We start from the raw sequence: 11,430 nt of genomic DNA on the forward strand, positions 1-11,430 counted from the left end.
GGAAGTCCCCAAACTTGGGTGGGGAAAAAATACCTATACCTAAAATTTAGCATTTAATTCAATTATCTTTTTTAACATTATTCCTGGGAGGGTTTTATTTATTTATTAGACTGCAAAAGGGGGTACATGATAAGAATCCCTAGATCTCTTAGGTTCTTTTAAATTGCAAATCTATGATCTTAAAGAGTATTATCTTTATCTTATAATCAAGGAAAATGAGAATCCAAGCTTTTAAGTAACAAACTGGGGGACTTGAAGCTAAATCCTATCATCCCAAATTCAGAATATTTTTTTCTCCCACTCCACAGGAAGGACAATGTCACATAATGAACTGAGGTACTGAGAATCTTTCTTAGGTGCCCTGTGTTGATTGTGGGCAAGTTACTTAAAACTCTCAAAGCTTTTCCTCTTTAGTAAAATGGGCACAATACTTGTATTCCCTGCTTCAAAGCATTTTGTTAACCAAAAAAAAAAAAAGAAAAGTTCAAACTTTTTAAAGCTACGGATATGTGGGTTATTGGTTTCACACCATACTTTTGGTGCTAGACTTATTTTTATTTTAATCTGTCTCAAGTGTGAACCTTTGTACTCTCTGACATGTCCCATATCTAACCATAAGGTTTAAAGGAGAGGTCTTTTTCAAATACATTATGATTTACTGAAAAGAAAAATAAACTATTCATTTACTACTTCAGTATGACTGAACAAAATAATAATTTATTATTTATAATAAGTTTCAAGCTTTTCCACTCAAAATCACAACATATCAAAATGAAAGTACTGTCTCTCAGGGGTGTCTTATTCCTTGTTAAGGCAAAGGATAAAAAGGCAAATCCCCCAAAGTCAAAGGAAGGTGCTTCTTGTTTGATAAAACATTTTTCCATTCATCTCCACTTCATCTCCAAGAAGAAGTCTTCTGCAGAACTATCCATTGCAGGAGTAAACAAGGAAAGGGAAGAAGAAAACACAGGGTATGTTGTAATCTTGATCCTTTAGAATGTAAACTGATAAATTCTTCTTTCAAATCTGAAAAAAATCATTCGGAGAGTAGATGAGATAAAATTGTTAAGTTCTTAGTTTAAAAGGAAACAGAATATGAAATGTTTTCAGCAGACTATGAAATGAGAATTCCTTTACCCCTTCCTCTAGAAGCTAAGATTATCACCTGGAGAATCCAAATGAAAGACTATTCTCTGAGGGAAAAGGTGTGAATGGAGAACAGGTAGGATCATTTCAGAAGCAACTGACAGTATTCACTGAAAAGACCCCTGACTATGAGAATCTCACCATAGTCAAAGTAAATACAGCACCTAGACAAAGACAAGTCTACTGGGGAAAGAAAGTCTACTGGTTCTTTATCCATGGGGGTGGGAAGGGAAAAGTCAAGAGGGTAGATCAGAGACTTGACTTCCTCCTTCATATTAACCACAGGGACAACAGGAAGAAGCACATTATGCAAACCTGAGAAGAAGAAAGCCAGCAGTTTGCAAGGAGAAGCCAAGGTGGGTGGTTCCTTGGATAACAATATTCTTTTCACTTGAGATAAAGGTAATGAGATTACTGTGGGGCTGTGAGGGAGAAAAAAGTGTTGTTTCATTGGCTTGAGAGACTTAACAAGTCACATTCCTCCCCCTCTTAACAAGAGAGAAAATCCAGATATAGAATGGGGGGGGGGGGGGCTTACTCCAGGTCACTGAACCATCAGTGACACAGTTATCCACAGGAATAAAGAATGTTTTCAGAGAGTATTTATCTCCCCAAAGTTCAAAGTGAGGCCATGAATAAATTCAATATGCATTCCTTTAAGGAGGGCAGTTGTATAAAGCCAAGTAATTCTGAGCTATCTTTTTCTAAAGGGAGGACCGAAAAGTAAAGAGGTGGGTACTAGCTGTCCTATTCCAAAGAACCAGGGATCACCTGCCAGCCTTGCCAAAACAAATCACATATTTTCTGCCATGTTGACCATGGCTACAAGAAGACAATATAAGAATACAAAAGTCCAGGTATTTTATTAGATGCTCCAAAGTCTAGGTAATTCATTAGATGCTGCTATATTATTACAGGTAATTCCCACTATGGACCCTGACTGAAATTGTAGCACGTTGGTCTCTAGAGTAGAATGAGGTAAGGGACAATGAAACTATCTCATACATATAAAATTTCTGACTGGCAATCCTTATTTTTATTTGCAAAGAATAAAGCAGATGAATACTGGCACAGGTATTAGCCACTTTTTTTTGTTGTTTTTTGCAAGGCAATGAGATTAAGTGACTTGTCCAGGGTTACACAGCTAGATAATTATTAAGTGTCTGAAGTCAAATTTGAGCTCAGGTCCTCTTGTCTCCAGGGCAGGTGCTCTATCCACTGTGCCACTTAGCTGCCCAACCACCTATTTTTAAGATAGTTAAGTTGAGGAAAGATACTATTATACCAAATTTCTTCTGGGCCAGGATTTAGGAGAATATTTGCCAGAAATCAAAAGAAGTGATATGAAACCACAAGGAATCAATCATCATTTCTGCCAATAAGTTTGAAAAAAATGAGTCAATCAACTAAAAAAGCATTTATTAAGACCAGTTATATACTAAACACTGTGCTAAATGATTTCTAAATATTATCTTGTTTGATCCTCACAACAATTCTGGGAGGTTGTTGTTTTTACCCCATTTTACTGTTAAGTAAACTGAGGCAGGAGTTAAGTGCTGGGCCCAGGGTCTCACAGTTAGTAGAGGTCTGAGGTTGCATTTGAATTCAGGACATCCTGACTCAGGGACGGCTAGGTGTCTCAGTGGATAGAGAATTAGAGAATCGTCCCTGAAGTCAGTTCCTGAAGTCAGGAATACCAGAGTTCAAATCTGGCCTCAGACACTTAATTATTTAGCTGTGTGGCCTTGGGCAAGCCACTTAACCCTATTGCCTCACAAAAAAAAAAAAGAGAGAGAGAGAAGAAAAGGACATCCTGACTCCAGAGCACTTTCTACTATGCCACCAGTTGTCTCAGACATGAGGTTAACTGGGACTGACTCTATTCGCTACATTGTGTTGCCAGCAAATGTAAAGGAGTTGTAAGTGTTGTAAATATGTACAGCATGTATATATTAACATATCTAGAAATTAGATAATTAATAGATAATTTGGAAGTGTAGTCTCTAGCAGTGGGAGAGATCAGAAAAGGCTTTATATAAAAAGTGATACTGAAACTGAGTTTTCAAGGAAGCCAAGGATTCTAAAAGGCAGAGAGGAGGAATTAACATTCCAGGCAGTGGGGTCTGTCAGTACAAAGGTAAATCAAAAGGAGATAGGATGCTACATGTGAGGGTAAATAAGGCCAGTTTAACTGGAATGTGGTCCATGTAAAAGAGAGTTGTAATTAGAATTTCCCACGGACAGAAAGACAGGCTGGGTTGTGAAGAAGTTTAAATACCAAAAAAGAAAAAAAAAATTGATCTTACTAAATGAAAATTACCAGACTGGTATTTTGTATATATAAGATTGTCTCATTATCTCTTGCCTCATTCTACTATAGCATCCATGCTGCTTATATTTTGACATTTAAACCACTGGAAACCATTTAAACCATAGAAAACTACTATAGTAAGGCAATGACATGGTCAAATCTGTATTTAAAGAAAATCAATTCGGTAGTTATTTGATGGATTGAAATAGGGAGAGATTCTAGACAAGGAGACAGAACAGAAAACAACTGCAGTATTCTAGGTGAGAGATCATGAATCTCTAAATTAAAAATGAGTCAAGTGGAGATATATACAAAAAATAATAATAGTTAACTTTACATAATGCTTACAATATTATATGCTAAGCAATTTACAATTATTATCTCATTTGATCCTTATAACATGGGGAAGTAGATGCTATAATTATCCTCATTTTACTGATGAGAAAACTGAACAAAGACCTTAAGTGATTTACCCAGGCTAATATAGCTAGTAAATGTCAGAGGCCAGATTTGACTCCAAGCCCAGAGTTCTATCCAATTTACCACCTAGTTGCCTCAGTATTTAGAAATGGAAAGGACAAGACTTGGCAACTGACTGAATACCTGGGTGAGGAAGTAAAGCATGACTCTGAGACTTTGAGCCTGGTGATTCAGACTATTATGGTGCCCTCAGTGGAATAGGGAAGTTTGGAAAAGGAATAAATGTTGTGTTTAAGATATCCAATTTCAGGTATCTAATAGATAACTGATGGTTACAACTGGAGCTCAGAATACAAAGAGTCACCAGCATAGAAATAGTAATTGATCTCATAAGAGTAAATATGGTCAACAAGAAAGCATAAAAAGAAGAAAAAAAATCCAGGTTAGTGTCTTAGGATATGTTCATAGTTAGGGGTATGATATGGATGAGGATCCCGCAAAAGAGACTGAGGAGTGTTCAAGCAGGATTCTAGATTTATGAAGTTAAAGAGACCTCAGATGTTGTCTAGTCCAGGGGTCAGCAAACTATAGCCAGTTCAGCTATTTTTATATTGCTCATGTTTAAAAAATGTAAAAACCATAATGAAATTAGATACAAAAGTAAGGGGAAGACCAGGTTTGGTCTGTGAGTGATAGTTTGCCAACACTTGAGAAAAAGAAGGTCAATAAATTGACTCAAGCACAGCATGGTAAGCAAGTTGGTCAAATCCAAGTCCTCTGAGTCCTAGTCCCCTGATTCTTTTCCACTGTCATGCTGTGTTTTTAGAATCTAGATTAAATTGTTTGCTCATGACCTCATAGTTCCTAAATACCAGGTTATGATCTTATATCCTCTTATCTCCAATGTCAGTATTTTACTATGTTATATTTCATAGCTCTACAAATTTCAGTTTAGATTCAAGCACTTAAATATATGGAATAGAGGAATTATATTTTCATACTTTTTCATACATACATATTACAAATCATTTGTGATTGTGATATGATGATGATAATATATTAAAATGTTAATAAAGTATTAATAAAAATACTTTCTTCACAAGACATTGAGGAGTAAATTGGTCAACTCTTATTCTGTCCATTTTCAAAATAAGTAAATTAACTGGAGCTTCAAAGTTGTTACTTATTCAAAGCCACACATAAATGACAGGGTTAAGGAAAAAACACATCATAACATTGACTCTAGAGTTCAGAGTATATCTAGTTTTTAATGTAGCTCCTTTAAGAGCAACTATGTGGCACAGTGAGTACTGGGCCTGGAGTGGGGAAGACTCATGTTCCTGAGTTCAAATCTGGCTTCAGACACTTATTAGTTATGTTACTACTCTGGACAAGTTGCTTAATCTGGTTTGCCTCAGTTTTCTCAGCTGTAAAATGAGCTAGAGATTCCAGTATCTTTGCTAAGAAAACCCCATATGGGATCATGAAGAGTCAGATACTATATTAAAATGATTCAAAAACAAGGTTTGCAAGACACTTTATGAATACTATCCCATTTAATCCTTACAAAAACCCTGGGTTGTAAATATTAATATTAGTTCCAATTTATAAATGAGGAAACTTAATCAAACAGTAGTTAAGTGACTTGTTTAGGATCATTCAGCTAAGTTGAGCTAGATTTGAACTCAGATCTTTCTAGCTCCAAATCCAAGCTTTATCCCTAGCTGCTTCTGACCTCTGTGATCTTAGACAAATTGCTTAACTTCCTTTAACCTCAGTTTTCACATCTGTAAAATGATGAGGTTGGACTACATACCCTCTGAGGTCCATTCTATATCTAGATCTCTGATGTTATCCTTGAATTCAAACCTTCTAACTTTATGTCCATGGCTCTTTTCTTTCCTTTATCCTGTGCTTGCCTCTCTTTATTGGCAAATGCTATAGTTGTCTGTTCCAAGGGAGACTGCTAGTGTCCATGATGTAAAAAAAAAAAGAGCCAGACTTGAATCAAGATAGTCTGATGCATAATCCAGCATGCTCTGCTCTTTGTTATTATGCAAAAATTAATTTTGAGGAATTCAGAGAAACATGGGATGAGATTTGAATGAATTTATAGACTGAAGAGAGTAGAATCAAGAAAATGATATTTACAATGATCAATGTAAAGGTGACACAAAATTAAAGATATTAGCACTCAGATCAGTATAAACATTTTTTTGGCAAGGCAATGGGGTTAAGTGGCTTGCCCAAGGTCACACAGCTAGGTGATTATTAAGGGTCTGAATCCAGCTTTGAACTCAGGTCCTCCTGACTCCAGGGTAAGTGCTCTATCCACTGTGCCACCTAGCTACCCCTATAATGTTTATTCTTGCTTGCAGAGACCCAACCCCAAAATAGACCTTTCTTCTTTGGATAGAAGAGAGATAGTAACATGGTCAATGTCTAAATTTCCTGAACTGTAATTTGTTTTTTGGTACAGGGAAAAATCCTGTGGGAGGATAAGAGGAATATTGGGAAGGGATGGCAGTGGCCTTGGGCAAGTCACTTGACCCCGATTACCTTGCAAAAAGGGGGAAAAAATAATGATCAGTAAGATATCAGAAAAGAAAAATGATGAAAAGTGGTATGTTCTATTAGCATTACACATCTCAGTGACCTTTGTTAGCTCATAATATGATGACTCCTTCAATTCTCAAGAAATGCACACCTTACCATTAATTGTAGAGGAGGAGAATATCCTCATTATGAACAGTAGTGCATAGTAAAGTACAAAGTAGTGATTCAATCTCTGATTTGTTAATATATGAAAGCTCCTACCAAAGCAGGTCTGTATTTTTCCTACAAATCAGTCTTCAGAGGATTGAATACCCTAAGTAGAACACTGAAATATTAAGTGACTTCCATTGCCAGTGTATGAGGTAGAGATCTGTTCTCTACAATCTACACCATACTATTTCTCAATATTATATTATGTACTTTAATTTTTGTTGTTGTTGTTATTCAATAGTTTCAGTCATATTTGACTCTTTGTGACCCCATATGGAGTTTTCTTTGCAAATGTACTGGAGTGGTTTGCCATTTCCTTTTCCAGCTCATTTTACAGATGAGGAGATTAAAACAAAACAGGGTTAAGTGACTTGCCCAGATTCACACAGCTAGGAAATATCTGTGGTCTGATTTGATCTCAGGAAGCTGAGTCTTCCTCAGTACAGGCCCAGTATTCTGTTTACTGTATTAACTTTTAATTCTTTAGCAAGGCAAATATTTAACATGCACTTCTTTTCTTTTTTTTTCTTTTTTAGGTTTTTGCAAGGCAAATGGGGTTAAGTGGCTCGCCCAAGGCCACACAGCTAGGTGATTATTAAGTGTCTGAGACTGGATTTGAACCCAGGTACTCCTGACTCCAAGGCGGGTACTTTAGCCACTACACCACCTAGCCGCCCCAATGCACTTATTTTCAATGTCAAAATATTTAGTATTTAGAGTATCTCTTCAGTGATCTCAATTTGAGGATGTTTGAGGCAGAATTGTGGCATTGTAGCAGGGGACAGTGGAAAGAACTTTGGCTCTGGAGTCAATGAACTTATGTTCAAATCCCACTTCTGATGTAAGTCCCTTAAACTCTGTATGGTAGCTGGCCTATCAGGTCCTTTTCAACTGGAGATGTTTGATTTAACTATTCTATTATTTCTTTTTAGTGACCCCCCCCCCCCCAAGTATATCTCTACGCAATGCACCTGAAACAGGTAGAGTCTATATGTTATACATAGGAAAGAATGATGGAATTAGAATCAGGAGAAAACTGACTTCAGATCTTGCTTCCCACAATTATTAGGTATATGATCATGGTCCAGTTCTTCAACTTCTCTAAACTTCAGTTTTAATAGCTGCAAAAATGGGAATCACACATATTTAGTTTATTTGATAAATTGAAATAAAAAATGTTCAGCCTCCTATTTGCATAGATTCGTTAGTCTCTTAGCCCAAGAACTAAGGACTTAACAAGTCTAAGTATGGTTTTAACACTCCCCATATTGATAATTGTGTGTAGGTATCACTTTACAAATATAGTACTTCTTACCACATTTGTTGAATGACGGGTCTCTGAAACAGTGAAGCTTTCCATAGATACATCTACAAAGGTAGCAGTCCTTATAGACCCAGTCTCCATGGGCAAAGACACCACAGTTACTGTGAATGACAAAGTCAGGGATTTGTTCAGGGACAGAAAAATCCAGTTCCTCTTTAGATGAAAAGACATAGATTCCATTCCTACCTTTTTCGCTCATCATGTTCACAGTGTCGCCCAACAAAGTACATTGGACAGACACAAAAACTGCCCAGGATACAGGTCCCTCCATTTTGACAGCAGTGTTTGATACCTGTGAGGATGCAGACACCAGTGATCCTTCATAGCAAATAAGCACACTTCCAAATTCCTTCACCCCAACTCTCACCCACACCTTCCCTTTTCTCCCCTTCTAAGTTGCTAAGGGATCTGAAAGATGTCTTATTTTATTGTCCTGAAAGGCAATAAAATTAGCTGCCTGTTAACAGTGTTTGCTCAGTTAAGCCTAGTTTGTTTACATAGGGATTAAAAACAAACTACTAGGGACCCTAGCTAGTTAAAAAAGAGAATACTGACAATTCAAAAGGGAAAACATTGAGTCTTCAACATCTATTTAAAAAAGCAAAACAAAACAAAACAAAAAAACTAGCTGTTATTTCAATTCCTACTATAATCATTAAACAAAAGAATTTCCTAGCAGAGACCACACAAGTATTTTAATTGGTCAAACCTATTAGGGAAAAAAAAGGGAGAGAGGGTTCCCCTCACTCCATCAGTTTGAAGTTTATAACTGATTACAGCAGAATCTCTCACTTGAAAGTCTGTGATAAGCAGAGCCGGAATTTGCCATTATCTTTCTTTTAGTTGTTTGTTTTAATTACATTTTAATCACAGGGACTACCCTGGCAGGCTGAAAATATCCATTTAAAAGCAAATGACAAGTTTTGTTCAGGAATTGGTAAAGTCATTTAAAAAAAAAGTATGTAGAATAATTAAGGCTATAGTTTGGGTAAAGTTTCCCATAAGAACTCCTTTTTTGTCTTTCTGTGATAAATGTATTTGAACTCTTTCCACTGGCTCTACCATTTCCTCTTAAAACAGACCCAAAAAGTTCTTTTGTTGCACAGTTTCTTACCATCTCTAAATCCAACAAAAGGTATTAATGGTCCTGAATGCAGCTGTTTTGGGTTCTCCAAACTCCGGTTCAGGTCCCTGATGATATTCAAAGTAGTTTGGTGATTTGGAGGCTGCTGCTTTTGGACTGCTGTATTGTTGTGTTCTTCCCCATTCTCTTTTAGTTTCTCTTTTTGACCAAAACCTTTTTTTGAAAAAAGTCAGAGAAATGAGGTAGTGATGACAAGTAAAAGTAAATATTTTAAAGATGTATAATAAAAACCATAAGAGAAGTTTGCTTACCATTTCCCAAGTGGATGAACTGTATGACCAAAGTGATGGCAAAAAGAAGCCTGAAAATAAAACAAACTTTCTTTTAAAAGAAAGACTTTTAAAACGGTGAAATAAATGACAAAGTAACAATTTTCACTTTGTAAAATCTATTTTTCACTGACAATATATTTAGGCCACTTGATCATTTGAAGCTTACTAATGTTGAATTATCTAAAAAATTCATGAAAAGTTTATGAGTAGGGAGAAAAAAATGCATTTTTATTAACTAGGAGGAAGATTCACTGCTTATTTTTTAGCATCCTTAAGGTCTCTATAACATCTGTCCTTACCCGACATGATATGTCCAGGCCATTTTCAAGGCCATAGATAGGAAGGGTGTGATTCTCTTCTTCTGCCTCTGCTTCCCCTTCTCTTTTCAGGTAGTTAACTTTGAATTTAAGTTTTCAAGGTGAAGTTTCCAAAGAGTTCCCACCCTCAAGTTCTTATTGAAGGTAAAGGTATCTTCAGTACTCCAGACTGTGAGGCTATGTATCCAGAAACAGCCAGAAGCCCTAAGAAATTTTCTTCTTTCTTCTTAAAAAGACAAAAGTCCGATCATCCCTAGGTCTGCATTTTTTCAGCTCATTAAATGAGATACTGAGTCTGACAGGCAGTCATCTCTCTCACTGTTCATCTCCCTCCCCCCTAAAGAACACAAAGCTTACCGGAGGTGGGGCAAATAGCTCATAGGCCTATCCATGTTTAGCTTTTTTTCACACATAGTATTTAGAAGTCCGACAACACTAAGCAATACTAAATTCTTTATTTAAAAAGAAAAGTAAAAGTTGCCAAGGAAAAATTTAAACATATGGTATCACTGTTAGATGATACAAAGCAATACTAAATTCTTTGTTTAAAAAAAGTAAAAACTGGCCATGGAAAAATTTAAATATAACAAATCAGACAGCATTAACAAATACTAAGTTCTTTTTATTAAAAAGAAAGGAAAAGCTGGCAAAGAAAATTCTTAAACACTCTGTATTAATAAGTCAAAAAAACACTAAACAATATTAACTTATAAAAAGGAAAACTGGCAATATGAATATTCTTAAAAACAAATACATACACTGGAAAGAAGCAATCTGATAAGGGAAGAAATTGAAATTAGATTCAGTCCAGCCACTTAGCTTCATTTCTTAGATATCAGTTTCCTCATTTGCAAAATGATGACAATATGTGAATTAACTTAATTTTCATTAGAGTGAGGAACATGCATTGCTAATTCTAAAGGGTTGTATAAATGTGAACTTTTTAAATTTCACCCCCAAAATAATAGAGATGAAATAATAATTAGAATTTATTATAAAAATGTAGAAGAATGATTGATAGTTATATTTTACACTGACAAATACTTTTTTGTGGGTTTAATTTTTTTTCTAAAAACTATAATAAAAGGAAAGAAAGTGTCACTTCAAGCAATAAAAAACTGCTATTTTTAAGCTTTATGTGTGGGCACACAGTTTTGTATTAATAATTTTTTTAAAAAAATCACACACCTTTTGAACTTCCCATCAACATCACTAAAATAAGACTTGTGAGTTTGTTTAGTGTTATAGAACTAGTTTTATCTAGGAGGAGGTGGCATGACAAAGCTATTTCCTTAGTTCTCTAGTCAGAGGTGAGCTTGAGTCAGCTCTTATTGGCTCAGGAAAGTTGATTATTAAATGTTCAGTGTGAGTATTCACACTTCAGAAATTGTCAAATGCTACACAGCAGGGCTTGATTTATTGTTCTGTTAGTTGTCTAAGAAAGTGGAGAAGTATTAAAAAGAGTAAACTTTAAAACATTTCAAGTACACCCCCCATCTAGTTGTTAGTCATTTGCTTCTATATCCAGTGAAGTACAATGCTTTAAAACTTTTATGTATATATCTACATATATCTATTTATCTCTCTATAGTTATAATATTCTTTTGCTTGAAGGGGAAGACCATTCCAGTAGAATTACCTTATCTCTAAAGAAAGGAGAATAAGAGCAGAGGTAGGAGAAAAAAGTTAAGAATTTTTAAAGGTATTTGTTATTAAAAGCAACCTAACGG

The 11,430-nt window shown here is 35.6% G+C and overlaps 1 protein-coding gene across 1 annotated transcript; it reads right to left on the minus strand.

Moving 5' to 3' along the window:
• Positions 1-895: 895 nt before the first annotated feature.
• On the minus strand, positions 896-9,705 carry LOC141498897 (cryptic protein-like). The gene is made up of 6 exons (XM_074201946.1): positions 9,683-9,705; positions 9,363-9,412; positions 9,082-9,264; positions 8,154-8,259; positions 7,959-8,068; positions 896-1,026 (listed from the first exon to the last, which is right to left on the minus strand). The coding sequence occupies exons 1-6, from the start codon at positions 9,703-9,705 to the stop codon at positions 896-898; spliced, it is 603 nt and encodes a 200-aa protein (XP_074058047.1).
• Positions 9,706-11,430: the final 1,725 nt, after the last annotated feature.

This window comes from Macrotis lagotis, chromosome X (genome assembly GCF_037893015.1).
Source record: "Macrotis lagotis isolate mMagLag1 chromosome X, bilby.v1.9.chrom.fasta, whole genome shotgun sequence".
Taxonomy (NCBI): domain Eukaryota; kingdom Metazoa; phylum Chordata; class Mammalia; order Peramelemorphia; family Peramelidae; genus Macrotis; species Macrotis lagotis.